The following is a 27,598-nucleotide window of genomic DNA, read 5'->3' as shown; positions in this document are numbered from 1 at the left end:
TAGCAACAGAACAGTGAAGCAATGTAGGAAGTCACAGTACTGAAAGTGCAAAGTTGCAAATAACTTTAAGCTGTAATGTTTTTGTCAGTTGATGTTGGACATGTCTCCACCATTCACCAACAGGAAACTCGAATCAGCTGTCAGCACACTGGCCAACCTTTAAACCTTAAGCCAGTTCAAGGTGAGGCTGAGGAAGTGACTGAGAAGCATGACAACCACGTGTTTCCACAGTGGAAGCTACAATTGAGGTGTTTTTATCTTTGTCAGGTCTGTTACTGTGGGGTCTTTACCGAAAGTGGATTTTACGCACAGATTTGTCCTTTAGTCCACTGGGGAGACCTGACGGGACATGACTAAACATTTATTCCTGTGTCACACATCAGTACGACATTTTTAATCACAGTTCAAAACTTTAATTCACATTAAATCCGATCTCAGTGTATTCATTGTATATGTACAGAAAGCTGCAATACTGTTACAAGAACAATGTACATATGTAACAATGTGTGTGGGCAGTACAGGAAATGTTGGTGGAGATGATGTGAATATAGCCCACGGTCTGAACCCATCCTGGATGAGGACGATGATGATGGAGTGTCACAGCAGAGACGTCAGAAAAATAAGCCTGGGCCAGTAGTCACGCAGCTTCACCCCCGTTCTCTGTGCCACGTTAGGCAGTTACATGTGTACACTCTGGTCAGCAACGAACCTCAAATCATGTAAAGCTCTGTCTTTATTTACCTCACAGCGAGGAAACCAGCGAGCACAGCAGGAAAAGCACAAACACCCCTCGCCCTCACCGAGGCTTTGTTTTCTGGCTGACATGCAGCTCAGGAACGTGAACACTGTAGTGAATCAGTGCACACACACAACTTCTTACTTTTCCATGCTTCTGCTGACAACCACTGCTGAGCCTGTGAACGCCACGCCTACCAAAGGAAAAGAAAAATGAAAAAGCAGTTGTACTCAAATCTCAAGTGGGCAGACTGGTTTTATCCAGTGGACACGAAGGATTTAAACAATCAAACAAAACTAAACCCATGAAAGTGTTTAAAGGTAAAACAGACCCCGCCTCCTCCTTCTGAGTTAATGAGCTTTGGTCAGAATACAGAATGATTGTAAATAAGAGGCGGAGAGCTAAAGTTTTGAAGTAAGGCGACCGTGCATCTCCTCCAGGCCTCCATTCTTCAGATCTAGTCTGACTAATCCAGGCTTACATGATCCTGACCAAATCAGCTTACTTCAGTTCATCCAACATTAACATCCTCATCACACATGAAACTGTCTTCAAGAATCCAACTAGCTAAAACAATACCGATTTTGAAAGTGACTCCCAATGACATTAAAGGTTTTTTAAAAAGAAAACAAGCCTATAATCAGTCAATTCTGAAATATATAAGCTTAGTTAATATTTGTATTTATAACCAGCTCACTGCCAAAGTCTCTGATAAAAATCATGGGACACAAAACAAGATGAACTTGTGTGACTAATCTGCAAACTCTAGTTATACAACAGTAGTTAGAAACTCATTTAAAGCAGTTTTGTATGTAAATTGAAACATTTTAGCATGCGTATGTACTCATGATTAAACTGTGTTTATTTACTATATTTCAATAATCTAAATGTTTGACTTTATTTTTCCCTCACTTTGTTTTTGTAGAGCTACTTCCTAATACAGTAAAAGGTGGTACTGATTATGGGGAACACTTTACAGAAAGGCACTAATCCTGCAAAATACTTTTGAATATGGGTCCATTTGAATGGGATACACTAATTCGTATCTGCTGCCTCTATTAGTTAGTTTGTGTTATTGTGAGCATGCCTTCCATAGTCTAATGATATGGAGACAGATTTACCTGATAAGGGTTGCCAATGTGTACAATATGATCCACAAGAGAAAACTAACATTTACAAATCTGTGCAGTAATTTGTGTGCAACTTTTCATTAGCACACACTTCAATCCACACACAAATACAAGCAATCTGACCACATGTAAAACTATTCTAAAAATTCATGCATCAAAACCTGAATACATTCTGATCATTTACACACAGTTCATTAAGATCAGCTTCACAAATCCTATAATCCCACCTTTCAAAAACCTTTCTGTGTGTGTCGAAAACTACACGTAACATTTCTCTCACTTACTCAAAAAACCTTAAATACGTTTGGATGAATCCCCTGATACGCACAGATCACATCACATGCCCATGTGGGGTAAGCCTGTATCGGCTTCCCTTCATTGGCTTCCTGTTAAATCCAGAATTCAAAATCCTGCTCCTCACATACAAGGTCTTAAATAATCAGGCCCCACCTTATCTTAATGACCTTGTAGTACCATATCACCCTATTAGAGCACTTCGCTCTCGCTCTGCAGGTCTACTTGTTGTTCCTAGAGTATTTAAAAGTAGAATGGGAGGCAGAGCCTTCAGTTTTCAGGCCCCTCTTCTGTGGAACCAGCTTCCAGTTTGGATTCAGGAGACAGACACTATCTCTACTTTCAAGATTAGGCTTCAAACTTTCCTTTTTGCTAAAGCATATAGTTAGGGCTGGACCAGGTGAGCCCTGAATCCTCCCGTAGTTATGCTGCAATAGACGTAGGCTGCCGGGGATTCCCATGATGCACTGGGTGTTTCTTCTTCACTCACTATGTGTTAACAGACCTCTCTGCATTGAATCATATCTGTTATTAATCTCTGTCTCTCTTCCACAGCATGTCTTTATCCTGTCTTCCTTCTCTCACCCCAACCAATCACAGCAGATGGCCCCGCCCCTCCCTGAGCCTGGTTCTGCTGGAGGTTTCTTCCTGTTAAAAGGGAGTTTTTCCTTCCCACTGTCACCAAAGTGCTGCTCACAGGGGGTCATATGATTGTTGGGTTTTTCTCTGCATGTAGTATTGTAGGGTCGACCTTACAATATAAAGCACCTTGAGGCGACTGTTGTTGTGATTTGGGGCTGTGTAAATAAAACTGAACAGAACTGAATGAGCTGTTCTGTTTATTTAGAAAAAGAAACGCAGGTCTACACTTGAAGCAGTTTTACACTGGGAGCTTGGTGCATCTCATATTTGTGGATCTGTGCCAAGCTGGCTCGGCTAAATCTGTCTCAAAACCCCACGTTGGCGTGCGAGGTGATCTGTGCACATCAGGCGATTCCACACATATGTAATGTTTTTAAATGAGTGAGATGTTACGTGTAGACATTTGTACACACAAAGGTTTTTGAAAAGTAAAATTATTGGATTCGTAAAGCTGAACTTAATAAACTGTGCATAAATAATCATATTTATTCAGGTCTGGGTATACGCATTTATAAAATGGTTTTACATGTGGTCAGATCGCTTCATATTTGTCTGTGGTGCCCCTGAAAAGTTGCACACAGATTATTGTACACATTTGTAAATGTTAGTTTACGCTTGTGGATCGTATTGTACACAGAAGCAAATTTCTCTCCATACAGTGAAGATATAGAAAAGCAGCTCACACAAGCCCACCTCAGTGAACCAAACTGTATTCAGAGCCTTGGCTCATATGTTCAGCATTCGCTGTAAATCTGGTGAACAGCTCAGAAAAGACAAATATGAAGCTAATCTAAATGTCCAGTATTTAACCCGCTGGGCTCAGGTACATGTCAAATATGGACGAGTTCAGAATTAAGAGCAGCAAATAAATTAGAAAACTACATTTTAAAAAAAACAATATGCTGTATTATATACATTTAACTCTGCGAGCAGACAGCATTTAATGGCCTCTTTCTGCTGTCACCTTTTCCAAACTGACGCCTTGCAGTCAGAAAGTCCCACATGCTGCTGGGGAGAGTCAGCACTCCTCTGATGTATTCAAAACCAATCACATTGCTACTAATGACTACTTTTGGAATGATTTAAAGTTCTAGGAAGTAACAGGAAGTAATGCGTATAGACTGTTATAGAGCTGTGAAGCTCTTCTGGGTGCACTGTGGAATCTGCAGACATAACTTTTCTGGAAAAAGGAAAATCGATTTTACAAGTTTTATTTTTCTTTTCTAAATAATCCTTTCAAACCTCCACATCATGGGGTTGATACGCATCACCTAGATGATGACCATAAAGGAGCCCAACCTGCCAGCACAACTCAATAAAACCAAACAAAGGAAAGAATAAAGTTCAAAGCTCAGAGCTTATTTTCCTAGTGTGTTAGGTCGGCAGATAAGGCTGAGCAGTGATGTCATGCACACCGAGTGGAGCTGATTGGAAAAACGCTGAAACTGTCATTTGATTTCAATTAGAATCACAATGCGATTTGAACGTGTTGCCAGTCTATGCTTCATATTTAAGTTGGCACAATAGCAAACACGCTTTGAGGTCGGCAAAGTATTTTCCACGAGCCCGTGACGTGGCTATGACTTTCCCCGAGAGGAGCAGCAGCACAGAGGCTGCCGTCGTGCGGCAGCAGCTGGGACTTTCGGACTCGGGCTGAAGCCCGGTTGTCAGGCCTGAACCTCAGTGATGAAACTAAACTAAAACAAGAGTGCAGTTTGTTTGTTTTTAATGTGTCATTGTCGTGGCGCCAAAGAGCCCTCAGACCACACGATCAGCCCTGCTTTTTGTTAGTGCGAGTGCGACCCCCCAGAGTTTGGGGGTACTGTAGTCCCCCCACCCCCCGTCTGTCCATGGCCTCTCCTGCCGTGGCCCAGGATACAGTGAGCGCTGCCGCAGCCTTCGTCGTCGTCGTCTCCCTCGCTCTCGGAGGAAGATTCTCCAAACTGTCGGGGCTTCTCGTAAATGCAGCAGCCTGAAACACAACAAGCAGCTCATGATGCCACAGGCTCAGATGAAGCTCCAAGTTCGTCATTTGGAAATTAAAAATACTTTCACTTCAGAAACAGTAACTGCAGGAGCGTGTGATTAAACACATACTGTGTCTTTGATGTAGTAAGTGTGCAGAAGGCGGATGCTGAGGCAGGAGTCCGTGGTCTACTCAGGGCTTTAGCTGCATTTTAGTGCATGTTACACATGTGCACGGTACTGAGAAAGATTAAGGCTATTAAAATTAATTAGCTGAGCCTCGATTATGTCATGGGGAAAGTAATGAGATGCAATGCACCGTGACACGCTGAAGCACGTTCGGTACAGCTACTACTTGTTGTAATTACTTCATGCGTGTCATATACTGCAGTTAAACAGGAAAACCACGTGTACTGTACAGTCACTCGTGGTGCGCAGGTGTATATGGTCCAGGCTTTATAAATAAGTGTGCATCATTTGACTGAGTACAGTCTCTGCTGTGGACACACAGTTTCAACCATGCTGAGGGGAAATTAATGATACAAAACTAAATAAATAAAAAGAATCATATGGAAAGCAGGGGTGCAGCGCGGCAGTACAAACGGTGCTGGGCAGCATAGCCAGTGTACTTTATTGTCATTTCAAACTGGTTTTTCTTTTTCTTGCTTTCTTTCCTGATAATAAAATCACACAGTTCAGAGGAAAACGTCCAAATCGAGTTTCTTTCCAGGACAAACTTCATGAAACAGCTTTTTCAGGACTGACTCTGCAGCCCGGTGCCAAATATTCCATTGTTCCACACTCAGCATAAGAGTAAAATATCAGCTGTGTTGTTTTTGTGATTTAGTTTTAATTGTTTTATGATGACTTTCAATTATTTCATATTCTGCAGAATCCCAACAGACGAGCCACTGGACGCCCACAGAAAATCCCACTGAGAACAACCACCCCACTGTGAAACCACCACAATCATAAAATATACCACAGTGCAAGTTTTGGCACTGAACCTAAACAGTAAAAGAAAAAGTACATCCAATACGTTTGCATTTGTTCCTCCTAAAACGTGACTGAGCAAAACACTGAAAACTGGTGGCAGACATATTTGAAATGCTTAATTACATTTCTCAGCCTGTGTCCTACGGAGAAAGATAAACTCACACTTTGAAGACCTTCTTCCCAAATGCTCGTTGTCGACAGTGTCACTGGACCACTCCACCTTCTTCTCAGTCTTCCTCTTCCTCAACTTGATTGTCAAGCTTCGTCCCTCCTGTAACATGTAAGAGGTCTACTGTGAGACATCGCAAACAACCCACAGTGTGAACTGTGAATCCTGCAGTCACACTCAATGACATCTATCATTTGTAGGACCTTCTTGTTGTCTCTATGGCGTCATGGGCATGCTATTGTGTCCTGCTCTCTGAAAAGTAAAACATGTCCTTGCTCAGGTGATGGAGCAGGTCACCTACTAATCAGAGGGTTGGTGGTTTGATCCCTGTCTGCTGCAGATACTAACCCCAAGGACTTATTCCTCTGATGTATCAGACTCTAAATACCGTGTACATTATAACATACCATAATAGACCCATTTCTGTAATATACTTACATATCTATATTATTGCTAATATATATTGTAATATATCTATATCACTAAAGCACTTCTGGATGGATGCAAACTGCATTTCGTTGCCCTGTACCTGTGCATGTGCAATGACAATAAAGTTGAATTCTATTCTATTCTATTCTAAATGTGTATGGATGTTAGACAGATACAAGTGCTAATTGGCTAAGTTGTGGAAAGTACTTTGACTGCTCAGAGCAGAAGCGTCTATATAAGAACCAGTCTATGTACCATGACCATCAGTTAGGCAAATTCTGATAATATTTTAAAGGCCTAACTTAAAATAAATTGCAACTATTGAAATACTTCTAATTATGACATCATCTGCAGTAAACAGTCTGCATCAGTAGGACTACGAAGATTTGTGTAAAATGATACACAAAGTATGTTGTAGCCAAACACGAGTATGCCTCTTAAATCCTTTAAGACTTCTTCTTATTTAAAAGTCAAACATGACTATGCACATATTTAAAAAGAAATAAAAATGCGCAACAAATTAAAAAAAAGTCAAGCCGTGAGGGTTGGGAGGGTTTAATAACAAACTATTAAAGAGCACCTGCCTCAGAAATGACACAAAGCTGGGGTTACCGGGCATGTACGCTAGCAGAGACCATCCCTTTGCCCCGTGGTGCCTACAGATGGGCCTGTCTGCGCTGCATCTAAACCCATTCTAACCGACTTTGGGGATTTCAGTTAATGGAGGTCTGACTGTTTATCTGAGCAGGACAACTTGAAATATGATTTGAACAGAGTGTATTTAACATGTAAACCGGATGCTCCTGCTGCTTTAGACATTATGCAACAATACTACAGATTCGGGTTGTTAATTGAAAGCTGTTTAACTTTCACACAGCAACGCGGAGCTATTCAGCACTTAGCCCGCTATCGGCTTTCCATAATGCTACCGCGCTACTAGCAGCCCTGTCATTTAAATAAGCCTAACGTAACTAACATATCAGGCCCCACGAAGCTTCCCCCGTAATAACATGAACGCTGTATCTTTAATGTACACTGTCACTGGCTGCCAGAGCGGTCCAACTGTCTCACGAACAGCTGTCCATCGTTTACCTGCTGGGGCGGCGGCGGCGTGCTCGTCTGAACGGTCTCCGTTATGGTCTCACTGGATGTTCCTGGAACCTCCGCCATCCCTGCAGCTGCTTTGCTAACGCTACCGTTAACTAGCTTAAAGATCCAAAAGAAACGAAGCAGAGCGTCAACAATGAGCGACACCGCGTTAGTCGACAGCTAACCGACTAACCTTCCGCTCTTTAACTCCAAAAATCGCACTGAATGGAAAAATGTCAACCCACAGTTACGAGGTGTGGGACAGCGGTGGCTACAGTCAAAGCACAAAACGCGTTAGCCAGGGTCGGAACGGAAACGTACGGCTCCTCGTTACAACTATCAGCTATGGGAACCATCATCACCCACAAAAATAATCACATGACAGTAGTCGCTGGGCTATATCATTATATTATGTGTGGAATTAAAATAGTTTAGATAGTTAACTGGATAGAAAACTCTGTTTCCACAATTTATTTTATTTTTAAACTCGGGAAGGATGTTCCGGTTCCTCTTAGCTTTAACTTGAAACGCTGTGGGGAAGATATTTCCAGACGGACCAAGTGCGTTTCCTGTTGTCCGTGAAGATATAATAGCCCGTCAACAAACAGCACCAAACCATACTGGAACATCGTTTTGTCACGGATTTAATTTTGTGTAAAGCTTCCATACAAACGTCTCTCCTCAGGTTGGCAGGGACAAAGTAGTGACGTTACACGGCTGTGGCTGGCATGCGTGGGCATTCTAGCGTGTAAAGTCACCGAGGATGTGGAGGACAGGTCCTGGTCCGAGTCTGAGGAGGGCAGCCAGACTCTGTTCCAGCACCCCACCTAAAGCTTCTCACACAAACTTCACTGCACGGCCCCACGCCGAGAAGCAGAGGCGCAGACGAGTGCGGGAGGAGGGCATCCTATCGAGTCAGCATGGTGTAAGTTAGAGGGAGGCAAAGCACTAAGGCTAAAGCTCTCTGCCAAATCCCCCAAGGAAAGAGTACTAGTGCGTTTGTGTGTATGTTTACAGATATACTGGCATCGTTGTATTGATAATAACAATAATAATGTAATAGTTTAATGCTGCACTCATTAGTTACCTCTCCCTCCCATTCTACTTTTAAATACTCTAGGAACAACAAGTAGGCCTGCAGAGCGAGAGCGAAGTGCTCTAATAGGGTGATATGGTACTACAAGGTCATTAAGATAAGATGGGGCCTGATTATTTAAGACCTTGTATGTGAGGAGCAGGATTTTGAATTCTGGATTTAACAGGAAGCCAAAACAGGAGAAATCTGCTCTCTCTTTCTAGTCCCTGTCAGGACTCTTGCTGCAGCATTTTGGATTAACTGAAGGCTTTTCAGGGAGTTTTTAGGACATCCTGATAATAATGAATTACAGTCGTCCAGCCTGGAAGTAATAAATGCATGAACTAGTTTTTCAGCATCACTGTGAGACAGGATATTTCTAACTTTAGAGATGTTGCACAAATGGAAGAAAGCAGTCTTACATATTTGTTTAATATGTGCGTTGAAGGACATGTCCTGGTCAAAAATGACTCCAAGGTTCCTCACAGCGTTACTGGAGGCCAAGGTAATGCCATCCAGAGGAAGAATCTGCTTAGAGACCATATTTCTAAGCTTTTCAGGGCCGAGTACAATAACCTCAGTTTGATCTGAATTAAGAAGCAGAAAGTTAGAGGCCATCCAGGTCTTTGTCTTTAAATGATGCTTTCATTTATTAAAGTTATTCAAACCTGCACAGCCATGTGTGAAATCAGTGGCTGTTCGTGCTGGAAAATCTGTCCAATGTGTCTGAATGGAAACAATCATGCAAAGCAGAGTGGGCTAAAATTCCTCCACAGTGATGTGAAAGAGTCCTTGGCTGTTAACTCAAACACTCGATTGGACGTCTTGAGGGTAGCACTACCAGTTATTGGGTTTAGGGGACAATTACTTTACACACTGTTGTGTTTCAACCGTGTTGACTTGTGACTTGTTCAGTGCTGTGCTAATGCACTCCATGATGTCATAAATATAGTTATGAGAGATACGATAGCTGAAGCTGCCAGTCAGACACGCTCTGATGTTTCTGTTTGCAGAGTGCTGAAGGTAAAGCAGTAAAGTGGAGTGAGAAGCAGAAGATTGCTTACACTGCTCCTACACCTCCTGGGGCAAAGAAAGGTGACTCTCCTGTAACCTCTGCTGGCTCGGCTGTCTCTTCTCCTCACAGGCTCTGAAAGTCCTTCTTCTGTTTCCCTGCAGACACTAGCTTACCGTTCCCATCGTGTTACAGTCCGGAGTATGTGGAGTCCAGCTGGTATCAGTGGTGGGAGAAAGAGGGATTCTTCAGTCCTGAGCAACATGTAAACATGTGAACTTGTTAAATCATTACTGTTGCAGTTAAAATGAATTCACTTTAATGCAGTTTTTTTGCAGTTTCTATGAAACACACTGAGTAAGTGGTTAATCAGCTAAGCTTTAATGCTAATAATAGCAAATAAATACTTTTTATTTAGTGATGCAGAAAATGGATGAACTGTTTGAGAGCACTGATCAGAAAACATACATTTGTATTTGTCACAGACAGTTACTTCTACTTTGGTCATATTTTCAGGCATCCAAAGTGACCTTTATGTCCTTTCTGACCTTGTCCTGCCAGCAGTGCGCTCTTTATTTGCTGTAAAGCAGTTTGTTTTTTCTACAATAATTATTTTTATTGTAGAAAAAACATTGCTTTGCTTCTTCTGTCCCTTTGACAGGAGAAGGCAGGTTGCTGTGATGTCCTCCTGTGTTGTTTTTTGTTTTTCTCTCAGCAGGTGATGAAGCAGATTTTCAGTGGGGTTTTTTCTCCCTCCCTCTTCATCTCGAGTTTTTCCTCCTCTTCTCCCCAACTTCTCTGTCCCTCATCTTTCCCGTCCCTCAGTCCTGTCCGTTCTAATTGCAATAACTTAAAATAAATAAATAATAATAAAGGTCGAATAAAATATGACAATCATGCGGTAAAAGCCATAACGATCTATTTGGGGAAAATAAATCTGTTGTGCATTTTTCTGGGCCTTCAGAGGATCACTGTGATTGTAAAAACAGAAAAGTGCGTCTTCCTGAGATGTGATCACACTGCAAGCCTGACCACCTCAGATTTGGTCAGAGTGATCTGATTGTATTCAAGTTATCCAGGTAAAGGTGGCACGACGAGGAGCAAAAGAGACATCAGTCTCAAAGGTCCACCTTAATGTTCAGTTTCATTTGAATCTGAACATGTTTTTTTTAATCCTTAGAAGTCAAGTCAATATTTTCAATAATTATAAAGTATACGTTACTAAAGCACGAGCAACAGCACTACGAGATATTTGATTACAGCGAAGGAAAACGTTGTTCTGTAGAGCGAGTGTGCACACATCCACGCCAGTAACGTGTTTCCCTTCCTGTTCTCAGGAACGGCTGCCCCACGCTGTGGATCAGACCTTCTCTCTGTGTATTCCTCCACCAAACGTGACTGGTACTCTGCACCTGGGCCACGCTCTGACAGTAGCTGTAGAGGATGCGCTGGTTCGATGGTAACCATCAACAGCAGAGCAGCATGTTGTCTTTGTTCTCTGAGCTCACGTGTTGATGGTTTGTATCCATCAGGAGACGGATGCAGGGCTGCAGAGTGCTGTGGGTGCCTGGATGTGACCATGCAGGTATCGCAACGCAGGTACGCGTGATGACGGTTTGGCTCACATGTTCTCAGGTGTCCCTCAGAGTAACATCAAAATATGGAAACTGCTAAAAATCACACATTTATATCGTGATAGTGGCACATGCTCAGTGCTGAGAGTGTCGATGTGCTCGTGTTTTAGACTGTGGTGGAGAGGAGACTGCTGAGGCAAACAGGGAAGCACAGACGAGACTTTACGAGGGACGAGTTTCTGGAGGAGGTGTGGAAGTGGAAGAATGAGTGAGTCTTCACATCTGGACTTCTGAGCACATCTGCTGTGTGGCCTGCACGGTGTTTGCTGAGTTTTGAGCCTCTGTTGCAGGAAAGGAGACGAGATCTACCACCAGCTGAGGAAGCTTGGAGCTTCTCTGGACTGGAGCAGAGCCTGTTTCACCATGGACCCAGTAAGAGTGGAGTCAAACTGTACAAATAACTGCAGCAGCAGTACAAAGAGAGACGAATATGAAACTGTGGTGCGATGTAAGCACATACACCACATACACACGATGGGTAGAGATGAGTCATTCCCAGCGTCCCTGTTTCCAGTAAGGCAGATTTATTTATTTGTAGCCATCTCTGCCTCCTCACCACGGCACACGCAGGCTCGTCTAAACGAGAAATCGCACCATCCTGTGGCCTCTCCAGGAAAATGAAAGTGCCGTAAGAATTGCAGAGTGAAACACTGAAGCTGAGCTGTAAAGCTGCAGTGGTGAATGGGGCAAAGCACCTTCAACTGTTTATCCTGCTTTTGTGATTTGATTTCAGGGTTTTAGCAGAGCTGTAACTGCAGCGTTTGTCCGACTGTGTGACTCTGGTCTAATTTATCGCTCAGAGGGTTTGGTCAGCTGGAGCTGTGCCCTGGAATCTGCCATCTCTGACATAGAGGTGAGACAGCTTTACATAAATGGATAGCAAATACAACAAGTGGACAGAATAATAGAGACGGTAATGTGTCTTCTCCCCAACCTAAAGTTACTCGTATCTAGGGGTCCAGACAGCTTTCAGATTGATTAACAGCTTGTATATAAGTGGCTTTTTTATATAAGAACGTGTACAAGGTTTGATTTTGCTTGTTCCTTAGCACATGGACGTTAATGTCATATCTAAAACTAAAGGTTATGGGAAGAACTCTACTCAGAGACCATGTGTGTGCTGAAAACAGTACCAAACCTGCTCTTTGCCTCCACGTCAACAATAAAACCTTCAGCATGTGTTTGCATGTCTAATGCTACAGTCTGATAATGTGACCTGATGCAGGTGGAGCTCATATGAGCACTCACTGTACGCTTTTTAGATGAGCTACAGAGCAGAGTGTGCCTCTGATATAATATCACTTGAACTCATCATCAGGTGGACTCGAAGGAGCTCTCCGGCCGGACCATGTTGTCTGTTCCTGGCTATGAACACAAGGTGGAGTTTGGATCGATGCTGAGCTTTGCGTACCCCGTAGAAGGCCACGGTGCGTGTCGGGACCGTCCTGGGACATGGTGTGTCCTGTATTTTGTACATTGATCCTCTTCTCTGTATTTTAGACACGGAGGTGGTGGTGTCCACCACCCGTCCAGAGACTATGCTGGGAGACGTGGCCATAGCTGTTCACCCTGATGATCCTCGATACCAGGCCAGTTGTTTATGTTAGATACTCTGGGAGTGTCTCAGTGGGAGTGTTTGACAATATTTCAGGACAAGCGACAATAAACAGTACAGATCTCCTACACCGCTCAGTGTGTTGTAACATCAGTGAGCTGAAAACACGACGACTGTTCACAGAGAAAACTTTAAAAGCGCCGTTAGCAAGCGCCGTTAGCAAGCGCCGTAACACAACGGTGAGACACTACATCAGGGGTGGGGATGTCCAGGCCTCGAGGGCCGGTGTCCTGCAGGAGCCAACACAGCTGATTTAAATGACCTCCTCAACATGTCCTGAAGGTCTCCAGAGGCCTGCTAATGAACTAATCATGTGATTCAGGTGTGTTGACCCAGGGTGAGATCTAAACCTGCAGGACGCCGGCCCTCGAGGCCTGGGGTTGGACACCCCTGCACTACAGCATCAGGAAGCCTGGAGGCCAAATGGATGAACTGCAGGCTGGAAGAGTGGAAACCACGTGAGCAGCGTGACGCTTGTTTAACGGAGCGTGTCTTTGCTTCTTCCAGACGGTTCATGGGAAGCACTGCAGGCATCCTTTCACCGACAGACTGTTACCCATCATCACTGATTCTATGGTGGACGTGGAGCTTGGAACTGGTGACGACCGCACCTGACACCTGGCGTGACACTGTTCCTGTGGATGTGTTCAGCCCTCTGACCCGTGGTATCCGCCCACTTCCTGTTTGTCTTTTGCAGGTGCAGTGAAGGTGACTCCTGCTCATGACCACACAGACTTCGTCCTCTCACAGAGACACTCACTTCCACGCCTGACTGTGATTGCTGGCGATGGGACGATGACAGAGTCCTGTGGACAGTGGCTGGAGGTGCTGTGTTACCTGTTTGTGTACGTGTGTGAGTTTGTTGTGTGTTGTTGGTGCGGTTTGGTGTGTCTTTGGGTTTCACTGTTCTTTTTCTTTGTGAAGGGAGTGAAGCGTTTTGATGCCAGACAGCTCGTTGTGGATGCTCTGGTTGAGAAAAGACTGTTCAGAGGAAGAAAAGCTCATGCCATGAGTTTACCCGTCTGCAGGTACAGCAGCGCATGCACGCTCAACGTCTGAGTGTTTGCTCTAAAGGAACTGGATGGACCGTGTTGTGTGCAGCGTTTTGTGCCAGCTGACACCACAGTACAGAGTTTGAACTGGTTTTTGTGTCGGTGCATCGATTAAAGGGAAAGCCTGAATGCTTGATCCCTCGCAGTGACCAGCTCAGAGGGCTCGGTTTTGCTTTTGGGGAATTTTGCCGTCGTGGGTTAGCTCCACTTGTCCCCTCGGAGCAGAGGTCAGTAATTAATTTCCCACAAAGCCACATGAGAAGCTGGGACTGCTGTGAGGGGCGCACGAATATATCCTGATCTCTTTATATGAAGCTTATTAGCCCTCAGTCTCTCACGTGGTCCCGGACCCCAAATCAGTACAAAGCTGTCTATATGAGAACCTTATGATCACAGTTAATTCATCCATAGGACAGCAGGGGGCACTGCAGGACTTGATGCAGAGGAAACAGTGGAAATTGTAATGGTCTACATCAGGGGTGTCCAACTCCAGGCCTCGTGTCCTGCAGGTTGAGATGTGTCCTTGATCCAACACAGCTGATTTAAATGACCTCAACATGTCCTGCAGTTCTCCAGAGGCCTGCTAATGAACTAATCGTGTGATTCAGGTGTGTTGACCCAGAGTGAGATCTAAACCTGCAGGACGCCGGCCCTCGAGGCCTGAAGGTCCCACCTCTTGTCAATATAGTCTCCAGATCTCGCCTATCAGGGATTTTGGACCAGTATAATAGCCACTACTCTTCATCACCATCATCAAAACACCAAATCAGAGAATTTGTTTAATTTTTTTAAAGGAGCGCTTCCACAGCTTTCTCATGACTTGAAATAATGCCAATGCACACTGAAGTATTTCTTTTTATGCCTTTCTTTCCTTTAATTTGTCACCTGTCTATAGCTTTGCTCGATCAGCCAAGAAAAACATTCAGTCCTCTTCAGAATAAATTGTTTAAACGAGTGAAGAGCGCAGCTGTCTGCCTCTTTACTTTATATCCATCACCAGATTTTTGAATGCTTCGCTTGTTTCCATGTACAAAGTCTTCAGTTTTATTTATACAGTCGCCTCAAGGCGCTTTATATTGTAAGGTCGACCCTACAATACTACATGCAGAGAAAAACCCAACAATCATATGACCCCCTATGAGCAGCACTTTGGCGACAGTGGGAAGGAAAAACTCCCTTTTAACAGGAAGAAACCTCCGGCAGAACCAGGCTCGGGGAGGGGCGGGGCCATCTGCTGTGATTGGTTGGGGTGAGAGAAGGAAGACAGGATAAAGACATGCTGTGGAAGAGAGACAGAGGTTAATAACAGAAATGATTCAATGCAGAGAGGTCTGTGAACACATAGTGAGTGAGAAAGGTGACTGGAAAGGAAAAACTCAATGCATCATGGGAATCCTCTGCAGCCTACGTCTATTGCAGCATAACTAAGGGAGGATTCAGGGTCACCTGGTCCAGCCCTAACTATATGCTTTAGCAAAAAGGAAAGTTTGAAGCCTAATCTTGAAAGTAGAGATAGTGTCTGTCTCCTGAATCCAAACTGGAAGCTGGTTCCACAGAAGAGGGGCCTGAAAACTGAAGGCTCTGCCTCCCATTCTACTTTTAAATACTCTAGGAACAACAAGTAGGCCTGCAGAGCGAGAGCGAAGTGCTCTAATAGGGTGATATGGTACTACAAGGTCATTAAGATAAGATGGGGCCTGATTATTATTTATTTTTCCTGCTCATTTGCAGATGTTCTTCTTTGTGGTTTCTCTTTCCTGATTCTTTTTCCCACTCTCCTCTCTGTTTTAGCCGCTCAGGAGACATCATTGAACCTCTTCTAAGAAACCAATGGTTTGTCCGGTGTGATGTAATGGCAAAAAAAGCTGTGCAGGTCAGTTTACAGCTGTATCGATTCCATGACTTGCTTTCAAAAGTAAAATTTGTGAAAAAGTTCCCGGGTCACTATCGTCACGGAGGTGTGGTCTTTCCCGGTCAGGCTGTCGAGGAAAGACGGCTGGAAATCATTCCTGAGTACTACACAAAGACGTGGAAGAACTGGCTGTCCAACATCAGGTTGTGTGGCAGCGTGTGTCGTCAGTGACATGTGTGAAATGACACCACTCTCACAATAATGCAGCTCTTGTCACAGAACATGTGGGTTGTGAACAATGTGCCTCTGTTTGCTGTGCAGTGACTGGTGCATATCCAGGCAGCTCTGGTGGGGTCATCAGATCCCTGCCTACAAAGTGATGCTTCCGAGTTATGAGGGACAACAAGAGGTTAGTGTGTGGGAAAACTTCCAAAAACAGCACGCTTGTGTCGCCTGTGATTGACAGTTTCATGCAGAGGAACCAAAAGGACTGCACAGAGTTTGTAGATTATTTTGTGAATTATCTGATAATCCCTAGTGTGTGTGTGTGTGTGTGTGTGTGTGTGTGTGTGTGTGTGTGTGTGCGTGCGCGCGCAGGAGCAGTGGGTTTGGGGACTCAGCGAGGACGAGGCCCGTCAGAGAGCTGCTGTCAAATATGGATTGAAGCCAGATGCCGTCACATTGACTCGGGGTGACTCACCTCCCTCCTGACCTTTAACCTGCTGCTGTATCTACACATTGTTACCTTATTGTGTAAATTGTGCGAGGCGTTCACACTATTGTGTTCCTGTTTCTCTTTAAACTTTATTATTATTCCAAAATTTATCAATTTTTTGCGGCTTAACTAGTCCCTCAGTTTTCAGCCAATTTTCACCATTCAAACTTTAAATTGTTCTGCTCTTTCTGCTGAAGCGTGATATATCTTTTGGTGCTCATAGCTTTTATACTTTTTGAGACATTAAGCTTTTTATACCCTTTTTTTTTTTTGGCCCATTTTGCTGGATGGGACCACATTATCAGTGTGATCACCAGTTTGGTTTGCCGGGCTGAGCCGTGTTTTAGCTCAGTGAGATGAGCAGCCGTTCTCAGAGCGGGAGGCCCGGGTTCGAATCCCGCTTATGACATAAGAAGCTTCAGTTAACACTTCAACTTTAACTCTTTTCAACACAAATTTCAGCTTCTTCACCTCTTTTCAGCAGACAGTTCTCCTTCTGCTGTTTTCAGATTCCACTACATGGCATTTACGCTGCATTTTTGCAGGAAATGCAACTTTTTCTAGTTATTTGTTGCTGTTGTTTTTTCTGTAAACCACTAATATGACTGTGCTACAGCCGGCTAAATGACGAGGACAAGGATTCGCTGATCTAATGAGACGGGTCTGAACATGTTCATGATTATTACACACTGCTGTGTAAAAGTATTAGTTGCCTACTTGATTGTTTGGTAGTTTTGTAGGTTTTTTGGTGCATGTCTGTCACACGTTTCAGGTTGTCAAACAGGTTTTATGTCAGGCTAAGATAACCAGCAGGCTTCAGACTCCAAACGCCTGCTGCCACCCTCGCTGTAGGAACTTGAGTGTTGTGTTGCTAATGAGTCGTTCACACTGAGCCAATCTTCTTTGTAGAATTCTTTTAAGTCGGCTACATTGAGGGTGTTTTTGTGAGGCGACCCTTCCTGTTCTTGTCAGCAGTGGTTTCCTCCTCGAACTCTCCCATGGAGGCCATGTTTGCCTGCTCTCATTCAGGTTGTTGAATCGCGAGCTCTGACCTTAACTGAGACGACCGAGGTCTTCTTTTGATGTTCTAGCTTCTTCTGTGACCTCCCGGATGAGTCGTCGGTGCACTCTGAGTAATTTTGTCAGACTGGTCGCTCCTGTGAAGGTTCGCACTGCTTTCTCCATGTGTGGATGACTGATGGTAAATCCTCTGTACTCGTGTCGGAGTCACAGATGTCAGTGATTGGATCCCAGTGTGCTGGTTTTTGACATCTTCTGGCTTACTTCACTTTGTCTGCATTTCTTAATTGAACAGCTGGGTTTGGATAGCTTTTTCTCCTGTAATAAATTTAAAAACAGTCTTTTTTTATTAATTTACTTTGGTTATTTTTGTCTAATATAAAACTGTTTGATGATCTGAAACGTGTGACAAAAATGGTAATGGGTCCAGTTAGTGGTTTACTGAGCTGGACTGTTGATGTTGAGATAAACTAAAAGGATGTGAGGTGTGTCAGAATTCAGCTACATTGTTCCCTGTTTCAGACCCAGATGTCTTGGATACATGGTTTTCCTCTGCGCTCTTTCCCTTTGCCATGCTTGGCTGGCCAGATCAGGTACTGGACTTCCTCTGACTGAATGTAAAAAGAAGCAACCCTCATCCCTAACCCACCCACTCTTTCCACAGACCGCTGACCTGCAGCAGTTTTACCCCAACTCTGTCCTGGAGACGGGCAGTGACCTCATCTTTTTCTGGGTTGCCAGGATGGTGATGCTTGGAACAGAGCTGACCGGGCAGCTACCCTTTAAACAGGTTACTTATAATAATGAGAAAATGGACTACAGCCTCAGCATATCCTGTTATTTTATTTTTGTCTCTCATCCCGTTTCCTTCCTGTCTCTTAGGTCCTGTTTCATTCACTAGTGAGAGATAAATATGGCAGAAAAATGAGTAAATCTCTGGGAAATGTCATCGACCCCTTAGACGTTATACACGGAGTCTCTTTGGAGGTAATAAGGCTGTAATGACTGTCTGACATCCGTCTCACTCAGTGAAGAGCCCCGGCATCTTTAAACTAGTGTCAGAAACATCATGTTAGCGTCTGTTTTGTTGTTACGCTCTATTTTAAGGAAATGGTTACATTTATTCACTTTTTTGCTCATTCTAGACGTCTTAAAGAAAAGCAGTTATTGATTTGTCTTTACTGCTACAGCGCGGTGTAGAGAGCTAACAACAGCTGGCGAAAGATTGCATTTTTATTTTGTCTCACAACCTCTGAGTTGCTGAGAAGATGCATAGCAGAGTTGTAAGCAGTACAGCCGTCACCGCGGCACAGCCGTCTGCTCTTCACCTTAAACGATGTGGTTTCCTCCGTCCTCTTAGAGACTTCAAGGAAAAGTGAAGGAGGGGAACCTGGATCCGAGGGAGCAGCTGGTTGCCATGGAAGCACAGGTCAGCTCCCCTCCCTCCCGACTCGTTCTTTCTCTTTATTCCCACTCTTATCTGTCTGCTACATCTGCTTCCCCACAGAGGAAGGACTTCCCCGCGGGGATCCCAGAGTGTGGGACTGATGCTCTGCGCTTTGCCCTTTGCTCTCACAAAATGCAGGGTGAGTGAGTCCCTCCTCTGACAGGAAACAATTTGTCAGAGCGAATGAATGTGGAAGACAGCGTCACGGGAAAGAAGATGTGATGCATATGTTCACTAGAGTTAAAAGTGACTGCATAACATATTATTGATCCCTGTTTCACATAAAAGCCAGCCGTCATTACAACACAGAAGGTTAAAACCATCTCGGGTATGGTTATGAGATGTTATCGGGGTGATAACATCTCATCTTTCATCACAGTCAGAGGTTCCTAACTCGTAACTAACTGCTGGGGAGCAGAACAATCAAACAAGTGATCCATGTTAGACTGGTGGGCTGCTGCTTTGTCTTTTTACTGTGTGTAACGTTTTCACTTTTGCCTGTTGTCAGGAGAAGACCTCAGTCTGTCTGTCGCTCAGGTTCTGAGCTGCAGACACTTCTGTAATAAGATGTGGCAGACCTTAAGGTTCACATTGGGAGTGCTGAGTGAGAACGGAGCAACACTGGAAACTATAGCAAAGGTACAGCAAGAACGATGTCAGACGATTTGGAGCGCTTCTTCTTACCTTATAGACTTGTAGTTGTTTGAAAAAGGCTAAGCTTATCTGACAGGATGTGTGTGTGTGGTGTTTGTTTTTTGAAGGACTGAGCCTACATATCAAAGAGTATGAGCACTGAGCTGTGTTGAATGTAACACAAGTGTAAAAAGAGAGGAAAGTGTTTTTGTACAAAGGCTGTCAGAGGTTCTCTATAACAAGGGAAAGAAGTTTGTCCCTTATAAACACGGCATTTTCTTTCTGAGAGCGACAGGAATATTTAAAGTTTACACGCCGTCCACCTCTGCACTCAGGGAAAAGAACAGTTTGTGTCACTGAGCAGGAACCTGATATGTCCAAGAACAACTGCAGAGTCCCGGGCGTCCCCACGGTCCTGTCAAAACATAGAAGCAGACTAATACAACAACACTGGCTGCCTCGCACAGAGTGATCAGGTCAGCTGACCAGTTACCATGGAGCTCTGACTCCATTATCTATCTGCTGATCCTAAAAGATCTTTTTTTGTTTTGTTTTTTGTTTTTTTGTTTTTTCGTTGAGTTGGACCCAAAGCTGGAGGAAACTCGTTGTTCTTCACAACACAGGGACCAAACATGCACACCAAGAGAGATACACCAGGTTAAAATGAACTACAGTTCTTCTCAAATACCAAAATGCATCATGACAGCTTTGTTTTAACGGCGTGGACACTGAGGCTACGTCCACACTAATGCGTTTGAAAACTCAGTTTTCTCTACGGTTTGGCCTCCCGTCCACACGGAGACGCGGCGCAGTGTGGACGCTCGAAAACGATGACGCATGTTGGTCATGTGATGCAGTCATGTGACCAATTCAACAAAGATAGCGGAGGGCATTATACAGCAGTTGTTTTGATTGCTCTCAATTTTGACAGCCCTAAAAAAAGATGAATATCAGATAGCTTTTCTTCAAATTCTTTAGTTCTCACTCGTTTTTGCGCAGGACTGCACGTAAGCGTTTTGGGCCGTTTCAATGTGGACGCACAACTGTGAAAACGGCTGAAAACGCTAGTTGGACGCCGAGTGTTTTCAGACGAAAACGCCGTTTTCAAATCTATCCGGGCGAGTGTGGACGTAGTCTGAGCATGACACGCTGACTCCCCACTCCCACTTTACAAACAGCTGTGCCGTCTCTCAGAGGTTTGAGGTGTGGGAAATCTGACATGTCTGTTTGTGCCTGTTTCACACACTGTTTGACAGCGTGGAGGAAAAGACATCTGAAAAATGTTTACTTTTATCATCTTCTTCTAATCTGGCATCATAAACTTGACTGTGTACACTGGAAGCGCCTCATTCACAGTGTTTGCCTCTGCAGACAGCTCCTCTGAGCAGCATGGACCGCTGGATCTGCTCCAGACTACACAGCACGGTTGGGCAGTGTGAGCAGGCCTTTGAAGCTTATGAGCTCCACAGCGTCACGTCTGCCCTGTACTCCTTCTGGGTCCACAGCCTGTGTGATATTTACATGGTGAGGAGCACAACTGTCCCAGGACATGCGTAGACTTTGATCATCCCAACAGACCAGATAAGAGGGTTTCCTTTGTATCTCCACTGATCTTCTTACTGCTCTGTCTAAAAAAAAAAAAAAAGACAAGGTGATATATTTATCTGGTTTCTCCATGGAAACGTGGAGGCTCAAAGCTTAATGCAAAGAGATTAACTTAATTAAGACTAAAGTGTTAGCGCTAAGCCAGCAGTTAGCCCAGCACTGAATGAGCTGCTGTCACTTTGCTCTGTGTGTATTTGCAGGAGTATATAAAGCCTCTGCTGACCCAGCAGGACCAGGAAGTCGTCCTCACAACCGACGCAGAGCACAGTGGTGACGCGAGGCAGGCGGCCATCGCTGTTCTCTATCACTGTGTGTCTGTGTCCTTGGCCCTGCTCTCCCCCTTCATGCCGTTCATCACTGAGGAGCTGTGGCAGAGACTTCAGCCGTTTGCACCCGAAGCTGCTGCACAAACCAGCCTGTGTTTACAGCCGTACCCCCGCTCCGCTCAGTTGGTAGGGCTTTCTGAGGTTTTCAAGTGTTTGTAGCCCCCCAGGAAAGCACCTTCTTGTCTTAAATAACGCTAAAAAACAACCTGCTAATGTGCATTAATATCTGGATTTGGGAAAATTCCAAATTTCTACCAATCTCAAGTTATTCCAGTCAGAGTAAACCAAGTAGCAGCTTGGCAGAAACCTCTCCTGTCAGAGATGACGAGCAGAGACGGATCCAAACATGTTCAGGCAAACTTGAGACACTAAAACTCACAGCAAGCAGAAGGAAACACAACACGACTGTTGTTGCTTATTAGGTGAGCTTCACCCAGAGACATTTACTGTAATTATACTGTAATTCAAGAATTTAATAATATTTCAGTGACAAATATCACTGGAGAAGCAGATAATATCGATCACACTGCCCAGTTTGTACGCCCACAGACCGAGGGACAGTAAATAAGGTCCAGCTGACAACAGCCATAATCTTAAGGCTGTAAGATCAACTCCCCACAATAACATAGATTAGATGATCTTATATTGATAGCAGGAAATAAACTCTCTGAACGTTTGGGAAAGAGAGAGTTGACCAGTCATTACTCCTGAAGGTTTAAATGTCTGTCCATCCCTCTACTGGCACTAATCTAATCAGCTACTGAGCCTCCTCCCAGAACACCCCACCCAAGCCTGGTGTGGCCAAATACTTCATCTGGCTCTTTTGGATTTGGAAGAGGAGCAGCTCGACTCTGAGCCCCTCACCAAGATCCTCACCCTCTCCTTAAGGCTCTCATCTCATTATTTTGGTCATTACCCAAAGCTCCTGATCATAGGTGAGGGTATGAATGTAGATGGACCAGCAACACCTTTGCTTTCACATTTGGCTCTTTCTGAATGTGTGTCACCACAATACAACAGACCAGTTCAGAGTGCACTGTCACTCCTGCTCTCCTTACTTAAATCGTTGAGCACTCCGCCCTTCTCTAAGGACCGTGGTCTTGCACTTGTAGCTAATTTTCAGCCAAGCTGCTTCGATTTCAGCTGCAAACTCTGAGAAGAAAAATTCAGCAAATAAAAATGATGAACAGAAAGAATAAATCTGATTTATTACCAACAATGTGGACCAAGCTCTAGCAACACTTGTACAGAGCCTGGATAAGCCCAATACAACGTATTCCCCTGCAATTCCCCACAGGATACCCAGAGGGATGCGGTTGAATGCCTTCTCCAAACCCACATGTAAACTAGTTCGGCAAACTCCCATGAAACCTCGAATATCCATGCGAGGAGGAAGAGTTGGTCCAGCATTCCACAACCACAATGAAAAGACAGACTCACACCTCCAGTACCCTGGCACAGGCCTTCCCAAAGCCTGAGGAGAGTGAATGTTGCAGAGGCGTGTCAACCAAGACAGTCCTACAACATGACCTGAAAAAGAAAAGATTTAAAAACCTATTTGTGGGACGAGCAAACGCAAATCAGTGGAGTCAGACTTGCCTGCAGAGAGAAAGAGCCAAAGAGGAGGAAGCACAAACCGGGGAAAGAGAAGGTGCAAACTTAGTAACATCCAGCAGCTGCAAATGAATGCGTGGTGATAAAAGAGAGAAAATGCTCTACTGTGGCATAACGAAGGTCACATGATCCAGCCAGAATAACAAGCTTCATCTAAACTTTTACTTTTTACCGAGGGTTTTCTCCACACTAACCTGGACACTGACATGCTTTCTTAGTCCAGGACTGAAAACTGGCCCAGAGTTATTAAAAGACTCTTTACAACACTGTCCGTGGACTTCAGCTGATGTGTTCGTTTTCTAACCTCCCGGTCCTTTCCATTCTCACAGGCACACTGGCATTTTGCTGAAGAGGAAAGAGATTTCCTGCTGGTACAGGAAGTGATCCGAGTGGCCCGTTCTTTACGAGCACAGTGCGGCATAACCAAAGCAAAACCTGACAGTAAGTCAGCACAAGAAGGCATAACCATTATCACACCGACTCTTCCACTGGCAAATGCTTGAAAGCAAATATAGCAACAAAGTTACGTTTTATTACTATGCAAAAGTCTTGAGTCACCTGTGATTTCTTCACTTTTTGCCAGGAAAATGGGTGCAGCGTTTTTTTTCTTTTTAATATTGCACAAACTCTGACTTTATGGAGATACAGCACAGAAGTTAAAGGTTTGCAGATATTTAAAAAAAATCGCTGCACCCATTTCCCGTTTTCCCATAGGACCAGCTTTATTCTTCACAGCCTGAGCTCTCTGAGACAGGTCTCCTTAAAAGTATCTTCAGGAATAGTTCTCCAGGCTTCTTGGAGGACATTCAGAATTTTTCCTTGGATATTTCTGCCTCTTGTTCTGTTATCTGTCAGGATGATCCCACACTGCTTTGGGATCTGAGGAGGCTAGACACGCACCTCTACCTGATGTGCTCTGAACAATTCAATGATTTGAACCAAAAGTTTCAGATTTGGATTTCTCTCCATCACACACGTTTTGATCATCAGTGCACGTCTTGCATAATTTTCATGCCTCGGTTTGTTTTTTCTCGGCTTCATTAAGAACGGCTTCTTGACAGCTGCACTTCCACTGGGACCATTTCTCACAGTAGATGAACCAGTAAATAGCTGATTTTTAGGTTTTGTTTCAGCTCTTTGCTAGTGCAGTATGTTTTGCATACTAATATATGCCAAATTTTTAACTTACAGCTTTTTTGGAATCGTCTTGTTTGTGTAAAAATAGCATTTAATGCTTGTCAAACTGGTATCTTTGGTATTTTTCTTGGTATTCAAAAATGGGAACAAACTGTGTTTTTGACACTTGTAACAAAGTGCCAAAGGCTTCACTTAAAATTGGTTCTTTGCTAAGTTGCCTGTTATGTGTAGACACAACACTGGTTCTTCACTTTTCTCTCTTTTTTTTTAAATGCGTGAATTATTCAGAGGTTCAACAAACAAACATAAAACATTCCTTTGAAAATGGTCAGGTATGAGCACTGGCCTGAATATGTGTAACAAAGTAGCCAAAACTCTGAAAGCTCCTTGAGAGCCACACTCAGCTGTGGCAGGACCTTTATTCTTTAAGAAAAGAACAAAAATGATTTCATGCTTTAATTTCTTTAAATCTCGATGGTTTCAGTGTGGGCAGTGTGTTCGCCCAGCCAGGCCGAGGTCCTCCTTCGCTTCGGGTCAGCGATTAGGACTTTAAGCCGAATCTCCGACCTTCACATCTGCTGTTCTGACAGAGGCAGTATCCCCCCGTCTGTACACTCCACTTCTCCACCCAAAACAAGCCTCGTTGGTGTGGTGGACCACACATGTCAGCTACATCTTCACGTTCAAGTATGTATCGGGCTTCTTCTGCATGAAGCAATGAACTTCATTGTTAATGAATTAACTTTGTGTGTTGGACTGACTGACAGTTTAGTCTTTCAGCATTGGGATTATCATCTGACATACTGCGAATGAAATTATTTACTCTAAGATATGAACCCAATCTGTAATGCGCAGGGTTTAATAAGTAAGGAGCAGTCAGGTTACGCTAATAACTTGATTGGTTGATCATCGCCAAGTGTGCAGTTTTGGCAGTTTGCTGGCACGAACACCATGAGCCAAGGAGATAAACATCTTGTGTGAATAGGCACATGATCAGTAGTGGCTCAACTACCCTCTTACACAGTACAGATTATAATATTAATATCTGGGAGCCGCCACCTTTGGCCTTAGAGCTGAAGAAGCTTCTCAGACGACAGGTGAAACGTCTTCAAGAAACTTAGAGAAGTCCAGTCGTTTTTCTCTCCAAGCTTCTTAGATCATCAGCAGCGCTTTCAGGTGAAGCCACTGAAGACCATGAGCTCCTCTGTACACCGACGAGTCAGAGGTGAGGGCATCTGTCCCACAGCCAAAACTGGAGTCGTGCATCGGGACAATGTACCCAAACACAGTCAAGGTGCTGCAATATCCCAGTCACGGTGTGGACCTGAACTCCATTGACATGCTGTGGCCTTATGAGAGTTGTGTATAAATAAATGCACGTAATCAACGAATATTAAATGTCATGTGACCTTTGCTTAAGCAAATCTAATAACTCTTCAGAGAAGCACACATTGTTCACGTCATGTTTGCACTGTGATGAGAATCCCATCCTGTTCCTGTTGGATGTTTTTGCAGTGGTGATGAGGATGCTGGTCATGTCTAACGTACTGTGTTGTGTCTCTCAGAGTGGAATGAACATTGAGAAACAGATCGTGCAGCTCTCTCAGCGCAGAGACAGGCTCGTCCCAAAGCTGGATCAAATCCTTGCCAGAGTCCAGTCTCCAAGCTACCTCACCAAGGTTCCTTCTCATGTCCGGGAGCAGATGGACAGTAAGGTGAAGGAGACCTGCAGCAGCTTTGTTTGTAACTGCTTCACTGTATCCGAGTCAGCTTCATGTTTTGGAGAGAGAGAAAATCAAAGCTCAGGGAATGGCACTGCTGTTATCGCTCTCTAACCAACAGATGGTTGTAGAGTGGTGCGCTGAACATTTCAAAGACTGATGCTGAGATTTTGCTGATAAATAAAAATTACAATTTAAAATAGGAGATTATATGAAACCTCGTACATATACGTACATTCTTCCACTCAAAAACCTTGAATCCTGCTGTGGCAGAATGAGGAGCCACACACCAGCTTTGCACATTCTGGTGCTTTTTATTTGTTGCTGTTCAGCTGCCCTGCATACACCTCCACCCTCCTGTCCCAGCACCGTCCTTAAAGGGGAGGCGTGGTTTGGTGTTGGAGATCAGGTGCGTATGACACCACACTATGAACCCACTACTCCACCTGCCCCCTGCAGCTGAGCCACCCCCCCCCTTTACCTGCTAGGACAAAACAGCCCCCAAGCCCCTTTTTGAGCCATCAGTCTGCAGAACAGAAGGTAGAAAAAGTTTAGGCGTGTAGAGCAGGGGTTTCCCACAGAGACCCTTCTTTACCTGCAATAAACACCGCCTGGCACTGCCCCGTCCATTAGACCAATCTGGGGTACCCTTTCGGATGAGGTCAGTCTGGCGGTTGTACCCAGCCAGCCCCAAGAACCGCCTCAGCTCTGTTTCGGTCTTAGGCCGTGGGCAGGATGCGATGGCTGCCGTTTTATCCACCTGTGCCCGCCCCCCAAGTGGTTCCTCAGATACTGTACCTCCCTCCGTCCAACTTCACACACATCTAAATTTTTGTGTGGGCTTAGACCAGTTTTCTTGAATCCTGTCCACAGCTTTCTCCCAAACAGTAAATCAAAGGGAAGAAGTGGAAGAAGTTGTTCACGGCCAAACCAACAGTCGCATCCAGACTGGTTGGGTGGTGCACACCGACATACACACCTCTCCCCTCCGGTCCAGGCACCATCCTTACTGGGGAGGCTGGTTCACTGATGGAGATCAGGTCAACCTCCCCTGACACCACTCCTCCACCCCTCCCCTGCAATTGAGCCACACCCCGCCACACGTACACGGTGGATCTCCTCCTAAGCCTAGGCCACACTCAATTTTAAAATGCACAGTCATCTTAAGCTAATATGTGGCTTCCTGCTGTGGTTATGCAATCCTGTGAGATTGTGCACAGCAAGGAAACACATGTAAATGCTAATGGTGTCATCAGTTGTTGTTGTGTCATTGTGCAGAGAACATTCACTTTGTGAGTTCATACTAGCACTGTATCCATCTCTGTATTTTCATATGTTCTACTCTGTGTGCAGGTGTCTGCTTTGGAGCAGGAACTGAAAACTGTTGAGGATCAACTGAAATTGCTGCAAGAGATGCAAACAGCAGAATAACTGAAGCCTTTACAGTAGCTGTGTGGACTGCTGTAGGAAAAAAGCTGCTGTTTCATTATTTATAATATTATAGTCAAAAATATGAACTTTATATTATGTAATGGAGTTATACACTGTATAAGTAGCAGTCCTGTCTGGCTCCAGGTGTTTTGAGCATAGTGGAAGCATCTGCATTTGATCTGTTGCTCTTATTCCAAAAATATTGTCTTCTGTTCTGGCCTTTTAAAAACTCTGATTTTAAAATAATTTTTATGATCAA

General features: G+C 44.3%; 2 protein-coding genes across 3 annotated transcripts; one reads left to right on the top strand and one right to left on the bottom strand.

The window, feature by feature from the left end:
* Positions 1-2,982: 2,982 nt before the first annotated feature.
* ppp1r11 (protein phosphatase 1, regulatory (inhibitor) subunit 11) lies at positions 2,983-7,752 on the bottom strand. The gene is made up of 3 exons (XM_040014509.1): positions 7,454-7,752; positions 5,926-6,034; positions 2,983-4,774 (listed from the first exon to the last, which is right to left on the bottom strand). Exons 1-3 carry the CDS (start codon positions 7,529-7,531, stop codon positions 4,590-4,592), a joined length of 372 nt encoding a protein of 123 aa, XP_039870443.1. The 5' UTR covers positions 7,532-7,752; the 3' UTR covers positions 2,983-4,589.
* Positions 7,753-8,035: 283 nt separating this feature from the next.
* vars2 (valyl-tRNA synthetase 2, mitochondrial) lies at positions 8,036-27,598 on the top strand. 2 transcript variants are annotated; one of them, XM_040014504.1, is made up of 29 exons: positions 8,036-8,375; positions 9,539-9,620; positions 9,702-9,802; positions 10,875-10,996; positions 11,070-11,136; positions 11,282-11,379; positions 11,462-11,543; positions 11,905-12,024; positions 12,490-12,598; positions 12,672-12,760; positions 13,294-13,384; positions 13,484-13,611; positions 13,711-13,814; positions 15,630-15,711; positions 15,817-15,893; positions 16,012-16,099; positions 16,288-16,381; positions 17,948-18,018; positions 18,090-18,215; positions 18,308-18,412; positions 18,786-18,854; positions 18,933-19,011; positions 19,381-19,511; positions 20,877-21,029; positions 21,311-21,562; positions 23,380-23,491; positions 24,672-24,874; positions 25,753-25,902; positions 27,262-27,598. In XM_040014504.1, the coding sequence occupies exons 1-29, from the start codon at positions 8,214-8,216 to the stop codon at positions 27,337-27,339; spliced, it is 3,225 nt and encodes a 1,074-aa protein (XP_039870438.1). In that variant the 5' UTR covers positions 8,036-8,213; the 3' UTR covers positions 27,340-27,598. The 2 variants fall into 2 exon arrangements, with proteins under 2 accessions (XP_039870438.1, XP_039870439.1); XM_040014505.1 differs by lacking the exons at positions 20,877-21,029; positions 21,311-21,562.

The sequence above is a fragment of the Simochromis diagramma genome, unplaced genomic scaffold (genome assembly GCF_900408965.1).
Source record: "Simochromis diagramma unplaced genomic scaffold, fSimDia1.1 OVJJ01000251.1, whole genome shotgun sequence".
Taxonomy (NCBI): domain Eukaryota; kingdom Metazoa; phylum Chordata; class Actinopteri; order Cichliformes; family Cichlidae; genus Simochromis; species Simochromis diagramma.
This window is presented reverse-complemented; position numbering and strand designations above follow the sequence as displayed.

Excerpts from the sequence above, each read along its gene's own strand:
- ppp1r11 (XM_040014509.1), bottom strand. The coding sequence starts at position 7,531 with ATGGCGGAGGTTCCAGGAACATCCAGTGAGACCATAACGGAGACCGTT. Across the intron at positions 6,035-7,453 it reads CGCCGCCGCCGCCCCAGCAG|GAGGGACGAAGCTTGACAAT; the intron begins GTAAACGATGGA and ends TACATGTTACAG. Across the intron at positions 4,775-5,925 it reads GGGAAGAAGGTCTTCAAAGT|GCTGCTGCATTTACGAGAAG; the intron begins GTGAGTTTATCT and ends GTTGTGTTTCAG.
- vars2 (XM_040014504.1), top strand. The coding sequence starts at position 8,214 with ATGTGGAGGACAGGTCCTGGTCCGAGTCTGAGGAGGGCAGCCAGACTC. Across the intron at positions 10,997-11,069 it reads GAGGATGCGCTGGTTCGATG|GAGACGGATGCAGGGCTGCA; the intron begins GTAACCATCAAC and ends TGTATCCATCAG. Across the intron at positions 11,544-11,904 it reads CCTGTTTCACCATGGACCCA|GGTTTTAGCAGAGCTGTAAC; the intron begins GTAAGAGTGGAG and ends ATTTGATTTCAG.